Source organism: Felis catus, chromosome C1 (genome assembly GCF_018350175.1).
Source record: "Felis catus isolate Fca126 chromosome C1, F.catus_Fca126_mat1.0, whole genome shotgun sequence".
NCBI classification, from domain to species: Eukaryota; Metazoa; Chordata; class Mammalia; order Carnivora; family Felidae; genus Felis; species Felis catus.
In genome coordinates this window covers 160,301,091-160,321,435 of record NC_058375.1, presented here as the reverse complement: position 1 = coordinate 160,321,435, position 20,345 = coordinate 160,301,091, and the positions used below count along the sequence as shown (strand labels likewise).

The 20,345-nt window shown below is 37.9% G+C and overlaps 1 protein-coding gene across 4 annotated transcripts in view; it reads left to right on the top strand.

Moving 5' to 3' along the window:
* Positions 1-20,345, top strand: part of SLC25A12 (solute carrier family 25 member 12) — a 207,796-nt gene that overhangs the window by 175,310 nt on the left and 12,141 nt on the right. For all 4 annotated transcript variants that reach the window (XM_019838262.3, XM_019838261.3, XM_011285309.4 and 1 more), the window contains 2 exons: positions 447-499; positions 991-1,071. In XM_019838262.3, the coding sequence (XP_019693821.1) occupies positions 447-499; positions 991-1,071 (134 nt within the window). The remainder of the gene's footprint in view (positions 1-446; positions 500-990; positions 1,072-20,345) is intronic.

Below are 20,345 nucleotides of genomic sequence, written 5' to 3'. Positions count from 1 at the left end.
TCTGTGGCAAAATCTGGGTCTTTTCAACAGCAGGCTTTGCAGAGGTTTTCCAAGCATACAACATTGGCTTCTTTAAAGTGCCTATGTTTGTATATTGTTGGTTGTAAAGGGAGGGGATTTGGTTACATTGTTATTGGCAATGTTCAGGAGTAGAGAAGATCCATGGTCTCCATTCCTTGCTCACATACTTTTTGAGAGGTGTTAGATAATTAGGCTTTAAAGGAAGCATGCTTAAGGATTTATAGCCTCAAGAAAGCATAACATTATATTTCACATCAGTATTGTATACATGTACAGAGTTTTTAGGATAGTCCATTTTTCCATATTTTAATGAAAACCCTAAAATGTTTGATGCATTAATAATATGAGGGAAACCGTTGCTTGTTGGGCTTGTATGTTCATGTTTAGTATGTTCATATTGTTAATGCTTCTTTCTGTTTACCTAGGTCTGATACCACAGCTTATAGGTGTTGCTCCAGAAAAGGCCATTAAACTGACTGTAAGTATCTTTCTCTTTGAATTTATGTCTTTTGTTTAGATTATCATTAAGCCAAAAATTAATGGTGCTGCTGCTGAGACTGGCACACTATCAAGACATTTGTAAAACTTTAAACTTTTATGTAGACATTTAATAATTTTTTAAAAGTTTATTTACATTGAGAGAGAGAGAGAGAGAGAGAGAGAGAGAGAGAGAGAGAGAGAAAACCAGCGAACCAGCAGGGGAGGGGCAGAGAGAGAGAGGGGGACAGAGGATCCGAAGTGGGCTATGTGTAGACAGCAGAGAGCCTGATGCAGGGCTTGAACTTTCAAACCGAGATCATGACCAGAGCTGAAGCCAAACACTTGACCAGCTGAGCCACCCAGGCGCCCGATGTGATAATTTTTAATTTTATCCTGAGACAAATATTTTGATGACTTGGGAAATGAATAACATGCCATTAGAGGAAATGGTTGAGAATTCTAGTTAACCGATGTTGTCTTTCTGATTAGGTTAATGATTTTGTCCGGGACAAATTTACCAGAAGAGATGGCTCCATTCCACTTTTAGCAGAAATTCTTGCTGGAGGTTGTGTAAGTATTAATACTGGGCATCTCTCATGACAAGTATGTTCCTTTAACCTTTTTTGCACATTAGGTATAATATCTGAGTGACATTCCTTCTGAACTCAAGGGTTTCTAAGATTTTCTCAGTGATAATAAGGAATGCTTTTTAATTTCATTGCATGATCTAACTGATTTTAAGTGCAGAAAAGAGGTAGTATTTTTGTCAGCTGTAACTCTTAGAAGCTCCTGACATTATGTTCCACACTTTGTAAAGTTCTGATTCTGATTCTTAAATATTATAGAAAATAGAGTAATGGATAGGGTTCCCATACATTTATATTGTCTGGAAGTTTAAGTGTGAGATGACTGATTAATTGAGCTCTTATATTTCAGGTGTAGGACTGAGTAAACCATTGTGGTATAATTATAATTTTCCTTCTTTAGGGACCAGAGGTTATAGCAAACAACTGTAATTATGTTAAGGCTATTACATTTCTGAATGCAGAGTTTCAGATTATATTTAATTAGAGCACAAAGGTTTCTATCTTTAAAATGTAAGTATAATATTGGATTTAGACCAATTCTCTAATCTAAGTTTGTAGCTCAACTAATTTTATTTGTGGTGTTCATTTCAAATTTGTTAATACACAATTTAAGACTTATTTAGTCCGTTTTGTCCTGAAGCCCTTAATAATTTCCAGTTGAATTGGCTGACAATCCTGGCTAAACCCTCCTCAGTTGCTAGTGGAACTTGAGGTGATAAGGTCAGTGACCTTTGCAACTTTTAATTCAGAGAAGATGCCCTGAGGGTCAGAGAGAGGGGCTGCTCTGGATTCTTCTTGATGAGATTTGTCAGCCTGGTACATACCTGGGTCCTCACCTTTGGGCAGTTGAAGTTCCTATTGAAGAGGTGACTTGGGCTCTTTGTGTGTGTGTGTGTGTGTGTGTGTGTGTGTGTGTGTGTGTGTGTGTGTGTACATATGTACATATGTATGTATGTCCATTTGTGTGTGTGCTTGTACACATGTCCACCCAAGTACATTCTCAGGAAGAAAACTCACCTCTTTGGCTGACTTTCTTTTTTCATGAAGGACAAATAACAAACATAGAATAAGACCTTTGTTTAAGCAGATCACAAAAAATATAGTTTCTCTTCTTCCTTTACCCTAATTAGATGCTGTAATTATTTCTTTTGTCATGAGAGAATGTTTGCAAATCGTAAATATTCTTTTTCTCAGTTTTAGTTTTAGTTTGGTTAAGAAATTTCCTAACTTAGTTTTGCAACTGCTCATGTGTACACTTGCCAGAAATATCCTGAGTCATGCTCTTTCTGTCCCATGTAGCTAATTATTTGTTTCCATTTGTAATACCCAGAGGTTTTTGCCCATGAAACTGACCTGTTCCCATGTCTGACATGTGACCTAGGTGGTTAAACTGTAATCAGATATTTGGTTCCTTTGTTTTTCCTACCATGGACCCTGTTTCTAGGTTTGAACTTTGGGAATTTCTATTGAAGTCTGGGGTGCCTTGAGGGTTGTGCTGACACTCTAAATTTCTTCTTTCATCGTGACTTCTTTCTGAGAGCTTTGATGGATTGTCTAGTTGGAAATTGACAGCATGAAAAATAGACAGGTTGGGTTGTAGGCAGAACGATGACGTTGTCCACAGTTCTTCATCTCAAACATTTTTTGCTGCCCTCTTTTTTCTAAATTTCTTCTTCATTCGGGGAGGAAAGAAAATGTGTAATTACTGAGTTTGTATTGATGAATTCAATTACACTACATTGTAAATGATTGTTAAAGCATAATCTGCCAGTTCTCTCAAAGGTCTATGTATTTCAACAGAGAATAAGGCCTTAAACGAAATGAGTGAGTCTCTGTGTAAAGAATATCAGCCACTGTGGAATACAGGAATTCTCTCTTTACCGAACGAAACCTGATAGACAGCCACCAGATAAACACTGGGAAGAGTGGTTACCCGTGCGCCTGATCGTGAGAACTCTCACCATCCTGGCTACTGGTGGTGATCTAATGTGCAGTGTCCCTGTGGGTATTTGGCTGAATGCTGTCAGTGCAACCAGCTAAGAACAGTGCTCATGTTTTTCCAAAAATCACTCAGTTTTAAAGACCTACCTTGTGTTAACCTAATGCAAAACATGTTAGCCTAATGCAGATTATTTCAGAGGAAATGGCTCAAACTGAGCAGTCATTATTGGTTTTATAGGTTTTTTCCCCAGCAGAAGGATCATCTAGGACTTGGGCTTTGAGTTGCCTTTTTTTAATGGAGAGAAATTCTGCTGTGAAAATGACTGTTGCCCTCTAGGAAAAATGGTGTTCATTGACTAGATAATGAATTGACCAAGAAATAAAAATACCTGGTCCTTAGACCTTATTTTTTGTTGTTTGTTTTGTTTTACGACCTATTTTTTAAAAATATGGTATTTGATACATGCCAAAGAGTACATACTATATAAATCTAAAGAGTAATAATAAAATGAGCATCTATAAGCCTGTCACCCAACTAAAATATTACTATAATTGACACTGGTTTTTGCTTTTTTTTTTTTTTTTTTCAACGATTATTTATTTTTGAGACAGAGAGAGAGCATGAACGGGGGAGGGGCAGAGAGAGAGAGGGAGACACAGAATCTGAAACAGGCTCCAGGCTCCGAGCGGTCAGCCCAGAGCCTGACGCGGGGCTCGAACTCACGGACCGCGAGATTGTGACCTGGCTGAAGTCGGACGCTTAACCGACTGCGCCACCCAGGCGCCCCTGGTTTTTGCTTCTAATGTAGCTCTAATATGCTAAGATTGCTAATGAGCAAGCAGTAGGGACTTTTCCTATCTGAACATTTTATAGGCGTTAACTATCTCATTATCATTCTCACCTAGAGGTGAAGAAAAGAAACCTAAGTGAGATCCACTATTTAGTAAATGGTAAAATTAGGATTCAAACCACTTTTGTTTCAAATCCATATTTATTCATATTTGGTATATTTCCATTTATTCATTCTTCCATTTATTCATTCTGATTCAAAACCAGCCATCAAGGCTGAGAAGGATTTAGCTTCTTTTTTCCTGTGAAGGAAACCAGACTTAGGATATGTTTACATCTCATAGAAAAAGGGTAGTTGCTGATCATTCTCACCAGATAAAACTTAATCTTAAGTCTAATCATATTCTGTGGCAATTTGAAAGTAGAATTTCTTATTGTGATTTGCTTCATTCCTACATATCACCAAAGAAAATACATGCTTATGATTATAATTCATCATAATAGCTGCCATTTCTTAAGCATCTCGTACTGGACTTGTACTTTATAGGCATCTTCTCATTATTCTCAGCTTGAATTGAAGAAACTAAAAACTCAGTGAAATGTAGCAATATTTGGTGTTTGTTTCTGTTTATTCATTTTTTATTTATTCTCTCATTCATTGAATGCCTGCCATGTTTCAGGAATATTTTAAAGCAACAGCTTTATTAAGATATAATTCTCATACCCTACAATTCCCCCACTTTAACGTGTACTACTCAGCAGTTTTTAGTATATCCACGGAGTTGTGTAGCTATCACCAAAGTCAATTTTAGAACATTTTTATCACCCCAAAAAGGAACCTGGTCCCCTCTAGCTGTCGCCCATCAGTCCTTCCTCTTTGCCTCTGCCAAGTCTTGGGCAGCCGTTAATAAGCTTTCCATCTCTACAGATTCACCAGTTCTGGACATTTCATGTAAATGGAATGAAAAACGTGTGGCTTTTCGTGTCTGGCTTTTTAAAATTCAGCATAATGTTTTCAAGGTTCATCCATGTTGTAGCATGGATCAATGCCTCAGGTCTTATTGCTGAATAGTGTTCTATTATGTAGATATGTCACATTTTGTTTATTGATTCATCAGTTGTTGATCATTTGGGTTGTTTCCACTTTGTGGCTATTATGAATAATGCTGCTCTGAACATTAATGTAAAAAGTTTTCTGCAGACATGCGTCATCACTTCTCTTGGGTATATACCCAGGAAGTGGAATTGGTGGGTCATATAGTAACTCTAATTTGTATTTTGAGGAACGGCCAGACTGTTTTCCAAAGTGGCTGCACAGTTATATGTTCCTACCAGCAGTGTAGGAGCTTTGAGATTTCTTGACATCCTTGTCATTGATTTATAGCCATCCTAGTGGGTATGAATGTTACCTTGTTGTGATCTAATGACTGACAGTGTTGAACATCTTTTTAAGAATGTATTGGCGTTTATATATCTTCTTTGGAGAAATGTCTCTTCAGAACCTTTGCCTGTTTTTTTTTGTTTTTTTTTTTTTAATTTTTTTAATGTTTGTTTATTTTTGAGACAGAGAGAGAGCATGAACAGGGGAGGGCAGAGAGAGAGGGAGACACAGAATCTGAAACGGGCTCCAGGCTCTGAGCTGTCAGCACAGAGCCCGACGCAGGGCTCGAACTCGCGTACCGTGAGATCATGACCTGAGCCGAAGTTGGCCGCTTAACCGACTGAGCCACCCAGGTGCCCCCCTTTGCCTGTTTTTAAATTGGGTTGTTTTTTATTATTAAGTGATAAGAGTTCTTCGTATATTTAGAATCCCTTACCAGACATGTGATTTCTAGTATTTTTCACTTTCTTGACTGTGTCCTTTGGAGAATTGGACTTTGATTCTAATGAAGTCCAATTTAATTATATTTTGTTGCTTGTGCTTTTGGTGTAATGTCTAAGAAATTATTGCCTAATCCAAGATCACATAGATTAATACCCATTTTCTGCTAAGAATTTTATAGTTTTAGCTCTTACATTTAGGTCTTCGATCTTTCACACAAATTGTTAACCTTAATTTTTTAGGGTCTTTTGCCCTGAGCATAGAGATTATTAAATGACAGTTTTATTTTTCATTGTTAACATTTTGGTATATATTTCCTTCTAGTGTTCTCATACACATGCTCATCTGCATGTGTACACACACACACACACACACACACTTTTTTTTTTTTTAACGTTTATTTATTTTTGAAACAGAGAGAGACAGAGCATGAACAGGGGAGGGGCAGAGAGAGAGGAAGACACAGAATCTGAAACAGGCTCCAGGCTCTGAGCTGTCAGCACAGAGCCCGACGCGGGGCTCGAACTCACGGACTGTGAGATCATGACCTGAGCCGAAGTCGGACGCTTAACCGACCAAGCCACCCAGGCGCCCCAACACACACGCTTTTTAAAACCAAATGGAAGTTTTGTTGACTCTGAGTTCTTGATCGAAGATACAGGCTGCTCTTACTTTCTTTTATTTTCAAGTGTGCGTGGTGGGGAGGGACAGAGGGAGAGGGGGCAGAGGATCCAAAGTGAGCTCTGGGCTAACAGCAGAAAGTCTGATGTGGGGCTTGAACTCAGGAACCACGAGATCATGACCTGAGCCGAAGTCAGACGCTTAAGTGACTGAGCCACCCAGGTGCCCCAAGGCTGCTCTTACTTTCTAAAGGCAGCAGAGAATCAACAGCAGAACATTTCACTTTGGAAGCAGACTATAACTTTTGGGAAAAGAAATAAAACAGGGTATGCATTTTTAAATTTTAAATCTTCATTGCGAACTTTAACCAACTTTTTATTTATTTATTTATTTATTATTTTTTATTTAAAAAAATTTTTTTTTCAACCTTTATTTATTTTTGAGATAGAGACAGAGCATGAATGAGGGAGGGGCAGAGAGAGAGGGAGACACAGAATTGGAAGCAGGCTCCAGGCTCCGAGCCATCAGCCCAGAGCCCGACGCGGGGCTCGAACCCACGGACCACGAGATCGTGACCTGAGCCGAAGTCGGGCGCTCAACCGACTGAGCCACCCAGGCGCCCCTAACCAACTTTTTAAAATGTACCAAAACCTCGAAAAAAGACTTCTAATTCAGAATTTATAATAATATAGATGTGCCCTCGTAAGTTTTTTGTTGTTGTATCTATATCATAGTTACCTTTTTTTCTTTGTTTTAATATTTTTGTTTTTTAAAATTTACATCCAAGTTAGCATATAGTGCAATGATTTCAGGAGGGGAATCCAGTGATTCATCCCCTACGTATAACACCCAGTGCTCATCCCAACAAGTGTCCTCCTTAATGCCCTCACCCATTTAGCCCATCCTCTCATCCAAAACCCCACCACCAGCCTTCAGCTCTCTGTATTTGAGTTTCTTATGTTTTGTCCCCCTTCCTGTTTTTATATTATTTTATATTATTTTTGCTTCTCTTCCCGTAACTGTTTTGTATCTTAAATTCTACATATGAGTGAAATCGTATATTTGTCTTTCTCTAATTTCCCTTAGCATATAATATACTCTAGTTCCATCCATGCTGTTGCAAATGGCACGATTTTATTTTATTTTTTTGATTGCCAAGTACATTCCATTGTGTATGTATATACATATACGTATATATACGTATGTATACGTATATGTATACACACACACACACACACACACACACACACATACATACATACCACATCTTCTTTATCCATTCATCAGTCCATGGACATTTGGGCTCTTTCCATACTTTGACTATTGTCAGTGGTGCTGCTATACCTATTGGGGTGCATGTGCCCGTTCGAAACAGCATACCTGTATCCTTTGGATAAATACCTAGTAGTACAATTGCTGGGTCATAGGGTAGTTACATTTTTAATTTTTTTTTTTAATTTTTATTTATTTATTTAAAAAAATTTTTTTTAACATTTATTTATTTTTGAGACAGAGAGAGACACAGCATGAATGGGGGAGGGTCAGAGAGAGAGGGAGACACAGAATCTGAAACAGGCTCCGGGCTCCGAGCTGTCAGCACAGAGCCCGATGCGGGGCTCGAACTCACGGACCGCGAGATCGTAACCTGAGCCGAAGTTGGCCGCTCAACCGACTGAGCCACCCAGGCGCCTCAATTTTTTGAGGAACCTCCATACTGTTTTCCAGAGTGGTTGCACTAGTTAGCATTCCCACCAGCAGTGCAAAAGGGTTCCTCTTTCTCTGCATTCTTGCCAATATCTGTTGTTGCCTGCAGTTGTTAATTTTAGCCATTCTGACAGGTGTGAGGTGGTATCTCATTGTGGTTTTGATGTGTATTTCCCTGATGATAATACAGTTACTCTTGAGTAAGTTTTACAGCTCTACAGAGAGGGAAAACAAGCGTGTTTCTGCCTGGGATCAAACTGGGGACCTTTCGTGTGTGAGGTGAACATGATAACCACTACACTAAGGAAGCCAGCTGTTGTATAACCTATCCATTGACCTTTAGGTTTAACAATTGCTTGACCCTTCTTTAGGTGGGGTTGGGGCAGTATTTGTGTGTACGGTTACCCATAAATATGTGTTACAGATGCTGTATGTGTGGCATATGTAACAAATATTTTTGGTTTCAAATATTTTTTTCTCATTGCTCTTATAGGCAAGCCATTCTTATTAGGCCATATGTTTTTCTTTTTCTTTTTCTTTTTTTTTTTAGAAGGTCTCTGTATGTGTAGAAATCCATACACACATGTATACACGCATATTACATGTCCATATCAGACATAATATAATTGAGTGCTTAATTATATCTGTTGTGAGCAAGAATAATATTTTAATGTCAACTTAGAATTTTCAAAGTACTTTAATATGCACATGGTCACTTCTTGTGAAATAGGTAAATGAGGAAAAGAAGCTTAGAAAGGTTAAGTCTCACCCCAAATCACACAGCTAATACATGCTGCAGGTTTCATGTGAGCACCAAATATTTTAAGAACAATTCCTTTTGTTTGATAATGCTCTCTTGGAGAATCAAATCCAGGCCCTCTTCATGTGTCAAAATAAATCTAGGTGAGCCTATTCAACTTGGTGATGACTTTTTTTTTAATTACATTGTTATCTATATGATAAAGATGTAGTATATATCTGAGTATATAAACACATATGTGACTAGGTGTAATTAACATACCAAAAAATGAACAGATCTTAGATGTCAGCTCAGTGAGTTTTAACAATTGTATATACCCATGAAATCACCACTCAAGACAAGATATAGAACATTTCACCTCAGAAAGCTGATTCATTCCTCTTTCTAATCAATCATTCCTCTGTTCCCCTAGGCAACCACTATTGTTTCTTCTTAGATTTCATATAAATGAAATCATACAAAATGCATCCTTTCATAGCTGGCCTCTTTTGCTAAACTTGTTTTCAAGAGTCATCCTTATTATTGTGTGGGTATCAGTAGTTAGGTTTTGTTTTTAATTTTACTGAGTATTATTCCACTGTATGAATTGACCACAATTTGCTTATTTGTTCTTCTGTTGATGGACATTAAAAAAATTTTGTTAATGTTTGTTCATTTTTGAGAGAGAGAGAGAGAGAGAGAGAGAGAGAGAGACAGAGTGAGAGCAGTGGAGGGGCAGAGAGACAGGGAGACACAGAATCTGAAGCAGGCTCCAGGCTCTGATCTGTCAGCACAGAACCCAACGTGGGGCTCGAACTCACAAACTGCGATTTCAGGACCTGAGCTGGTCAGTTGCTTAACTGACGGAGCCATCCAGGCACCCCCTGTTGATGGACATTTGAGTTTTTTCCAGTTTGTATCTGTTATAAATAAGGATGCTGTAAACATTCTTGTATAAATCTTTTTGTCAACATTTTTCACAGGTGAGTATTTAAGAGTAGAATAGAGTACAGGTTGTATTCAATTTAAAAGAAACTGGGTCGCCCAGTCAGTTTAGTGGCTGACTCTTGATTTTGGCTCAGGTCATGATCTCATGGTTTGTGAGTTTGAGCCCTGCTTTGGGCTCTGTGCTGACAGCATGGAGCATATTTGAGATTCTCTTTCCCCCCTCTCTCTGCCCCTCCTCTGCTCTCTTTTTCTGTCTCAAAAATAAATAAATGTTTAAAAAGTTAAAAAAAAAAAAGAAACTGCTAATTGCTTCTTTGAAATGGATGGACCATTTTACAGTCTCAGCAGCAGTGTCAGATATTTGTAATTCCACATCCTCACCAACATTTGATATTGTTAGTTTTATTTTAATTTCTTTAATATTTTTTAATATATATTTATTTTTGAGAGACAGAGTGTGAGAGAGTATATGAGCAGGGGAGGGGCAGAGAGAGAGGGGGACAGAGGATCTGAAATAGGCTCTGAGCCTATAGACAGAGAGCCTGACACAGGGTTTGAACTCACAAACCATGAGATGATGACCTGAGCTGAAATCAAGAGTTGGCCGCTTAACCTCCTGAGCCACCCAGGCACCCCAAAGATTTTATTTTTTAAGTAATCTCTATACTCAGTGTGGGGCTCCAACTTACGTCCCTGAGATCAAGAGTTGTATGCTCTACTGACAGGCAGTCGGGCACCCCTAATTGTTTTATTTTAGTCATTCAAGTTGGAGTGAAAGGATGTCTTTTTGTGGTTTTAATTTTCATCTCCCTGGTGTATAAAGACATTGATCTTCCTTTCATGTGTTTTTTAGCTATTTGTGTATCTTTTTTGGTAGTATCTGTTCAAAGTTTTCTGCTTATTTTTTATTAGGTTTTTATATTTTTTATCATTGACTTGTAGGAGTTCTTTATCCATCATGGATGTAGTCCTTTGTCAGATGTATGTATTGTGAATATTTTTCCCAGTCTGTGACTCATCTATTATCTTAATGGGTCTGTGGGGTTTTTGTATTGAGGTATAATTGCCATATAACATATTAGTTTAAGGTGTACAACATGATTCGATGTTTGTACATACTGTGAAATGATTACCACAAAAGTGTAGTTTCCCTGTCACCATAAAGTTACATAATGTGCAGTATAGTATTATTGTGTATAGTCACCATGCTGTACATTACATCCCAATGACTTAATTATTTTATGCCTGGAGGTTTGTGTGTCTTGACCCCCATCTCCTATTTCACCCACCCTCCTAATCTCCCTACCTTCTGACAACCACCAGTCTGTTCTCGGCACCTATCAGTTTTGTTTTATTCATTTATTTTGTGTTTTAGATTCCACACATAGGTGAAATAATCCATTCATTGCCTTTCTCTCTGTGCTTTATTTCACTTAACATAATATCCTTAAGGTCCATCCATGTTTCTACATGGCAAAATTTCATCTTTTTTTATGCCTGAGTAGTGTCCCGTTGTAAACATACACCACATCTTCGTTATCCATTCATCCATTGATGGACACCTTGGTTGTTTCTGTATCTTGGCTATTGTGAATAATGCTGCAGTTAACATAGGGGTGCAAATATCTTTTCAAAGTAGTGTTTTGTTTTCCTTTGGATAAATACCCCAAAGTAATATTGCTATATATATGGTAGTTCTATTTTTAAGTTTATGAGGAAATTCCATACTGTTTTCCATAGAGGCTGTGCCATTTACATTCCTACCAATAGTGCACATGCATTCCCTTTTCTGTCTGTCTTCACCAACACTGATTATTTCTTATCTTTTTGATAATAGTCAATCTGACAGGTATAAGGTATCTTATTGTGGTTTTGATTTGCATTTCTCTGATGATTAATAATATTGAGCATCTTTTAATATGCCTATTTTGCCACCTGTATGTCTTTTTTTGGAAAAATGCTATTCAGATGCTCTATCCATTTTTTTAATTGGATTTTTTTGTTGAATTTATATGAGTTCTTTACATATTTTGGATGTTAACCCCTTATTGGATATATGGTTTGCAGATATCTTCTCCCATTGAAGTAGGCTGCCTTTTCCTTTTGCTGGTGGTTTCCTTTGCTGTGCAAAAGCTTTTTAGTTTGATGTAGTCCTACTTGTTTATTTTCACTTTTCTTGCCTTTGCCTTTGGAGTCAGATCCAAAACAATATTGCCAAGAGCAGTATCAAGGAGTATACCACCTATGTCTTCTTCTAGGAGTTTTTTTTTTTTTTTTAATAGTTTCTGCTCTTATATTTAAGTTACTACATTTTGAGTTAGTTTTGGTATTTGGAGTAAGAGAGTGATGGCAGCTTCATTCTCTTGCATGCGGCTGTGCAGTTTTCCTAACACCATTTATTGAGGAGACTGTCCTTTCCCTATTGCATATTCTTGCTGCCTTTACTGTAAAGTAACTAACCATATATGCACGGGTTTATTTCTGGATTCTCTTTTTGTTCCATCGATCTATATGTTTTATGCCAATACTATACTGCTTTGCTTACTGTCATTGAAAAAAAATTTTTTTAAACGTTTATTCATTTTTGAGAGACAGAGACAGAGAGAGACAGAGCATGAGTGGGGAAGGGGCAGAGAGAGAGGGAGACACAGAATCCGAAGCAGGCTCCAGGTTCTGAGCTGTCAGTACAGAGCCTGACACAGGGCTTGAACTCACGAACTGCAAGATCATGACCTGAGCTGAAGTCGGATGCTCAACCGACTGAGCCACCCAGGCACCCCTTGATTACTGTCATTTTTAAATACAGTTTGAAATCAGGGAGCTTGAGGTCTCCAGCTTTGCCCTTTGTTCTCAAGATTGCTTTGGCTACTCAAGATCTTTTGTGGTTCCATATAAATTTTAGGATTGTTTGCTCCATTTCTGTGAAAATGCCATGGGATTTTCATAGGGATTGAATTGATTGCTTTGGGTACTTTGGACATTTTAGCTGTGTTAATTCTTCCAGTCCATGAGCACAGGATATCTTCCTATTTATTTGTGTCTTCTTCCATTTCTTTTATCAATGTAGTTTTTCTCATACAGGTCTTTCACTTCCTTGGTTAAATTTATTCCTAGGTATTTTATTCATCTTGATGCAATTGTAAATGGAATTGTTTTCTTGATTCCTCTTTCTGATAGTTCATTGTTAGTATGTAAAAACACAACAGGTTTTTGTATATTGACTTTGTATTCTGCAACTTTGTTGTATTTGTTTAACAGTGTGTTGGTGGTCTATGGGGTTTTTTAATATATGAATCATCTCATTTGCAAATGATGATCTTTACTTTTTCCTTTCTAAACTGGATGCCTTTTGTTCCTTTTCCTTGCCTGATTTCTCTGGCTAAGATTGTCAATTCTATGTTAAATAAAAGTGGTGAGAGCAAGCATCCTTCTCTTGTTCCTGATCTTACAGGAAATGGGAAATGCTTTCATTTTTTTCACCATTGAGTGTGATGTTAGTTGTGGGTTTGTCATAAATGGATGCTGAATTTTGCCAGATGCTTTTACTGCATCTATTGAGATGATCGTGTGATCTTTAGCTTTCATTTTGTTAATGTGGTGTATCACAATGACTGATTTGCAGATGTTAAACCATCCTTACATCCTGGAATAAATCCTGCGTGATCATGGTATATGATTTTCTTAATGTATATTTGAATTTGGTTTGCTAATATTTTGTTGGGGATTTTTACATCTATGTTCATCAGGGATTTGGGCCTGTAATTTTCTTTTTTTTGTGGTGTTCTTGTTTGGTGTTTGGTATCCGGATAATGCTGGTCTCATAAAATGAAATTTTGAAGCATTCCCTCCTCTTCAGTTTTTTGGAACTTAGAGAAAGGATAGGTATTAGTTCTTCTTTAAATGTTTTGTAGAATTCACCAGTGGAACCATCTGTTTCTGGACTTCTGTTTGTTGGTAGGTTTTTGATTATCAAGTCAGTTTTCTTCTTAGTAATCAGTCTATTCACATTTTCTGTTTTTCTGTTATTCAGTCTTGGAAGACTGAATGTTGTATGTTTTTAGGAATTTACCCATTTTTTTTCACGGTTGTCCAATGTTGGCATATAATTGTTCATAGTAGTCTTTTATGATCCTTTGTATTTCTTTGCTATCACTTGTTACTTCCTGTCTTTAAAAAAATTTTTTTTTTTATTTAAATCCAAGTTAGTTAATGTGTAGTGTAGTAATGATTTCAGGAATAGAATTTAGTGATTCATTGCTTACATATAACATCTAGTGCTCATCACAACAAGTGCCCTTCTTAATGCCCAACACTCATTCAGCCCATCCACCCCCACCAATACCTTGCCAGCAACCCTCAGTTCTCTGTATTTAAGAGTCCCCATTAAATTTGTTTTTAATGTTTATTTATTTTTGAGAGAGAGAGACAGAGCTCAAGAGGGGAAGGCCAGAGAGAGGGAGACACAGAATCCGAAGCAGGCTCCAGGCTCTGAGCTGTCAGCACAGAGCCCGACGTGGGGCTCGACTCAGGGACTGCAAGATCATGACCTAAGCCAAAGTCAGATGCTTAACCGACTGAGCCACCCAGGCACCCCTCTCCCTCTCTGGTTTTATCTTATGTTTGCTTCTCTTCCCTTATGTTCATCTGTTTTGATTCTTAAATTCCACAAATGAGTGAAATCATATGATATTTATCTTTCTCTGACTAATTTTGTTTAGTATAACGCACTTTAGTTCCATCCACGTTGTCGTAAATGGCAAGATTTCATTGTTTTTGATCACCAAGTAATATTCCATTGCATATATATGCCACATCTTTTTTATCCATTCATCGGTCGATGGGCATTTGGGCTCTTTCCATACCTTGGCTATTATTGATAGTACTGCTATAAAGATTGGGTGCATGTACCCCTTCATGTAACTTCCTGTCTTTTATTTCTATTTTTATTTATTTGGGAAGCCTTTTTTTTTTTTAATTAATGTAGCTAAAGGTTTATCAGTTTTGTTTATCTTTTCAAAGAACCAGCTCATAGTTTCATTGATCTTTTCTAGTTTCTTTTTAATCTTATTTATTTCTGCCTTAATATTTATTATTTCCTTTCTTCTTCTAACTTTGGGCTTCATTTGTTCCTAGTTCCTTTAGGTGTAATGTTAGATTGTTTATTTGAGATTATTCTTGTTTTTTCAGGCAGGTCTGTATCACTCTGAACTTCTTATATCTGCTTTTGCTACATTCCACAGATTTTGGTGTGTTGTATTTTCATTTTCATTTGTATCAAGGGATTTTTAAAATTTTTACTTAGATTTCTTTGTTGACCCATTGGTTATTCAGTAGCAAGTTATTACATCTTCACATCTTTGTGATTTTTCCTTTTTTATTTTTTTGTGATTGATTTCCAGTTTTGTTGTGGTCTGAAAAAATGCTTGATAGGGTATCAGTCTTCTTAAATTTACTGAGACTTGTTTTGTGGCCTAACTTGTGATCTCACCTAGGGAATGTTCTGTGTGCACTTGAGAAGAATGTATGTTCTGCTGCTTCTTTGTGGAATGTTCTATATATGTTTATATATATGTATATATATATATATATATATATATATATATATATATATATGTATGTGTGTATCTGGTCTAATGTATCCTTCAAGGCTGATTTTTCCATTTTTATTTTCTGTTGAGGTGATCTATCCATTAATGTAAGTGGGGTATTAGAGTCTCCAAATATTATTGTATTGCTGTTGATTTTTCCCTTTGGGTCTGTTAATATTTCCTTTATATATTTAGGTGTTTCTATGTTGAGTGCATAAATATTTACAAATGCTATATATTCTTGCTGTATTGACTCTTTTATCATAATATAATGCCTATCTTTGCTTGATTAACAGTGTTTTAAAGTTTGTTTTGTCTGATAAGTATAGCCATTCTGGCTTTCTTTTGGTTTCCATTTGCATGAAACATCTTTTTCTGTCCTTTCATTTTCAGTCTGTGTATGTCCTTACATTTGAGATGAATCTCTGGTAAGCAGCATATAGATGGGTCTTGTTTTTTTATCCATTCAGCTTCTTTATGTCTTTCAGTTGAAAAATTTAGTCCATTTATGTTTAAAGTAATTACAAGTAGGTGTGTGCTTATTTACATTTTGTTAATTGTTTTCTGGCAGTTTTGTAGTGACCTTCTGTTCTTCTTGTTCTCTCTTCTTGTGGTTTGGTGCCTTTAGTGTTATGTTTAGATTTCATTTTCATTATCTTTTGTGTACCTACTATAGGTTTTTGCTTTGTGATTACCATGAGGCTCACCTATATCAGCCTGTATGTATACTAGTCTATAATTTTTTAATGTTTATTTATTTTTAAGAGAGAGAGAGAGAGAGAGAGAGAGAGTATGTGTGTGTGTGTGTGTGTGTGTGTGTGTGTGTGTGTGTGTGAGTGAGTGAGTGGGTGAAGGGCAGAGAGAGAGGGAGACACAGAATCTGAAGCAGGCTCCAGGCTCTGAGCTGTCAGCACAGAGCCCAATGTGGGGCTCGAACTCGTGAACCATGAGATCATGACCTGAGCCGAAGTTGGACTTAACTGACTGAACCACCCTATACTAGTCTATTTTATGTTGATAACAAGTTATGTTTGAATGCATTCTAAAATTCTACTTTTTTTACTACGCTCACCTCCAATTTTATGTTTTTGATGTCACATTTTATATCTTCTTATTCTGTGAATTGTTGTAGTTATTTTTGCTGCTTTTATCTTTTAACCTTCATGCTAGCTTTATAAGTCATTAGTCTACTACCTTTGCTGTACATTTACCTTTACTGGTACAGTATTTACTTTCATATGTTACTTTGTTACCCAACCAGTACCCTTTCTTTTCAGCTTAAAGAAGTCCCATTAACATTTAATTTTAGGCCAGTTTAGCAGTGATGAGCTCCTTTAGTTTTTGCTTGTCTGGAAAACTTTACCTCTCTTTCAATTCTGAATGATAATCTTGCTAGCTAGAGTATTCTTGGTTGGGAGATTTTGCTTTCAGCACTCAATATATCATTGCCATTCCCTTATGGCCTGCAAAGTTTCTGTTGAAAAATCTGCTAATAGTCTCATGGAGTTCCCTTCTATATAACAGGTTCTTTTTCTGTTGCTGCTTTTAAGATTATCTCTTTAACTTCTGAGATTTTAATTATAATGTCTCTTGCTTTGAATCTCTTTGGCTTCATCTTATTTGGAACTCTCTGGGCTTCCTAGATCTGGGTGTCTGTTTCCTTCCCCTGGTTAGGAAAGTAGTCAGCCATTATTTCTTCAAATAAGTTATGTCTCTTTCTCTCTCTTTTCTCCTTCTAGGAGAATTTTGTTCTGCTTGATGTTGTGCTATGAGTCCCTTAAGGTATCTTCACTTTTTTCCTTTTGCTGCCCTGTTTGGTTGAGTTCTGCCCTGTCTTCCTGGTCACTTATCCTTTTTTTCTGCTTCATCTGGTCTGCTCTTGAATCCATCTAGTTTATTTTTCAGTTCAGTTATTGTGTTTTTCAGCTCTGTAACTTCTTTTTTGTACTTTTTTACATTATCAGTCTCTTTATTGAAGTTTCTTCATCTATTCTATCAAGATTGGTGAGCATATTTATGATCATTACTTTGAACATTTTATCAGGTAAGTGACTTCTCTCCATTTCATTGTTTCTTTCATTAGATATTTTTTTTTCCTGGAATTTTATCTTATTATTTCATTTAGGACATATTCCTGTATTTCCTCTATTTGTTTGACTCTGTTTGTTTCTCTATCATAAGTAAAACAGCCATCTCTCCCAGTCTTGAAGAAGTGCTCATAGGAAGACTGGGGATGTGTTTCTATCTGCTGTCTGTGTACCCTGGGGGTGGTAGTCTGTCAGGAACTGTCTCTCCAATTGTTTTAGTCCTGCGGACCCCAGAAATGCAGGCCTCCTGACCACTACAGCCAGATGCTTGTCAAGGGGCATCCCCTGTGCAGACTGCTTATACCCACTTGCTTTGGCAGGGCCACAGGAGAGGGCAGGGCCAGGGCAAGCTCACTTGCCAGGTTTAGCAGGACCAGGGCTACAGAAGAGGGCAGGCCTGGGGTAAGGCTGCCCACTGGGTTTAGGCAGGGCAAAGCTGCAGAATAGTGCAGGGTCAGGGCAAGTGATGCTAGCAAGGAGAGGAAGAATGCAAGACTGATGCCTACCATTGCCAGCACTAGCAAGGCAGGAGAGTGCACAACCTGTCCCCAGAGAGGATTCCAACAGACCCTTGTCCTTCCAGCAGATACTTTATGTCTAGCCTATGGATCTCTTTCATGTATGGTCTAGGTGCCCTTTAAGCTGCTGCTTTTACACTGGGTCCCAGGGTGAGTGAGTATGTGCACAAGCCCTTCAAAAGGGGAGTGTCCGTTTCCTTCAGCCCTTGGGTCTCCTGGAAGTGAGCCTCACTGGTTTTTAAAGTCAGACATTTTGGGGGGCACTTCGGTGGCTCAGTTAGTTGGGCATCCGACTTCGGCTCAGGTCATGATCTCGCGGTTCGTGGGTTCGAGCCCCATGTCGGGCTCTGTGCTGACAGCTCAGAGCCTGGAGCCTGCTTCGGATTCTGTGTCTGTCTGTCTGTCTGTCTTCTCTCTCTCTCCCCCTCTCTCTTCCTCCCCTCCTCATGCTCTCTCTCTCTCTCAAAAATGAATAAACATTGAAAAAAAATTAAAAAAAAAATAAAGTCAGGCGTTTTGGGAACTTGTCTGTCTAGTACAGGTCCCAAGGGTTGGGGTACCTGATATGGGGCTCGAACTTGTTGCTTGTCAGGGATATACTCTATATTTGTGATTTCACTCTAGAATGGGTGGGGTTTTTGGCAATACTGCATCTCTGCCTATTATACCTATCTCCATGTGGCCTTTTTATCTGTTGTGGAGGAGCTGTTGAGCTAGTTTTTAGGTCTTTTTTGGAGAGAATTGTTCCATATGTAGTTGTAGATTTGGTGTGTTCTGGGTTTTCTCATACTACCATGTTGATCTGCCCACTCTGTGGTTGTTTTTTCGAAGAAAAGTTTACGTAGAGTTTCTTAGACATATCTGTAAACTTAAATGGGAAAAAAATTAATGTCTTTCCAAGTCAAAAACACAGAAGGTTTAACAGTCTAAATAGACTAACCTATATGTAGTTTTTAAACATCTCTCTGGTAAGTACCTGTTTTTATGTTTAAACTCTAACCAGAGCACTTACCTGCCTGATCACATTAACTCTTTCAGGGAGTGTATACTTCTGAATGGGTAGAAGTCATACAACTCAGGGTGTATTTATTGTTCAGCAGAAGGCTAGTGTAATCTTAATGTGTTGCAGATATTCTTAGCCCTGTGTGAACATACCTCCTGAACAACATGTCCCTTCCCTTGATATCTTGCTTTCAGTCTACGGTGCTCTCACATTAGTGCACAAGAGCTCTGTGAGGTATATTGGGCTGTTGTTGGGATCCCTATTGTCATATAGGAAACCAAGGAATGGGAAGGGTATGACCTATCCAGGGTTACAAAGTCAATGACACTATAGGTCAGCAAACCTAGAATCTTTCCACTCTTCCATGCTTCCTCCCTTCAGTCTGTGCATGCACACAACTGTAGGTGCAGCAAGAGGTCCATTTGTTAGTTGGAGCATCTACTGACCCTAGGGCCAAGATTTGTAGCTAGCCAGCTCATTATACTGTGTCTTCCTCAACAAGCTGAGTTTGCACATCTCTAAAGAGTTGCTTAGGAGCAGTCTCTCCACCTCCCATCCCCCCAATCAGTGTGTTCCCAACTTGATGCTTGCATATTTATGTGAACACATACATATGTGTACAAGTTCAAAGTCCATATATATTTATGTCAGAGGGGCTCATGATAGATACACAGATTCTGACTCTTCCTTTACTCTCGTTAGAGGTATGTGTAGTTTTATCTATTCATATCTTAACACCCTCACATATATTAGTGACTCAACAATGAGCAAATTGTACTTTAGTCCTTTTAAGTTATCATGGTCCTAGGCTATTTTAGAAAGAACCATTAATATTTCCCATTGCTTTATAAAATATGTAAGAAAGTTTGGTTGATGGTATCTGAGACAGAGTCACTGTCTGTTCCTATACTTCTGGAGTCAGTCCTGGTGACAGTTAATTCTGTGACTTTTATTTGTTTGGCTATTTTAAATGCACAGAGTTTGTACATCTGCTCAAGTTCCTGGTGTGGCCTTAAACTGAAATTAGATTTTCATCAATATCTGTAAGGAAAGACTTTATAATGAATTGTTCAGATTGTGGTTAGAGGGAAATATTTCCAAACTACAGGAGAAACAGATCAAAGAAGAAAGTAAACAGGAGACTTGGCACGAGCAGGGCCAGGTCCTCCTGCCTCTTTGTGGACTCTGCCCCGGGGCAGGATTGTGAGGGCAGGAGGTTGAGCAGGCCTGATCCTGCGTGCAGCCCCTTGGCCTCGGGCACATCAGAGGCTTGGTGACATCTCAGTTTTCCATCCTTTTTTCCTGACTTTTGCTGTCCACTTTAGTTGGTTTATTTTCTCATTAAGAAAAAATTTATGTGACACAAGATTGAATGGAAGTGTTTACATTCTTTCTCTTTCTGTTATATATAGATAACCTTCATTCAAAATGGGAGTTGTTCTCTTTTATTGTGTCATTTGTAATTCAATTCTAGAACAAAGAAACAACTTAGTACT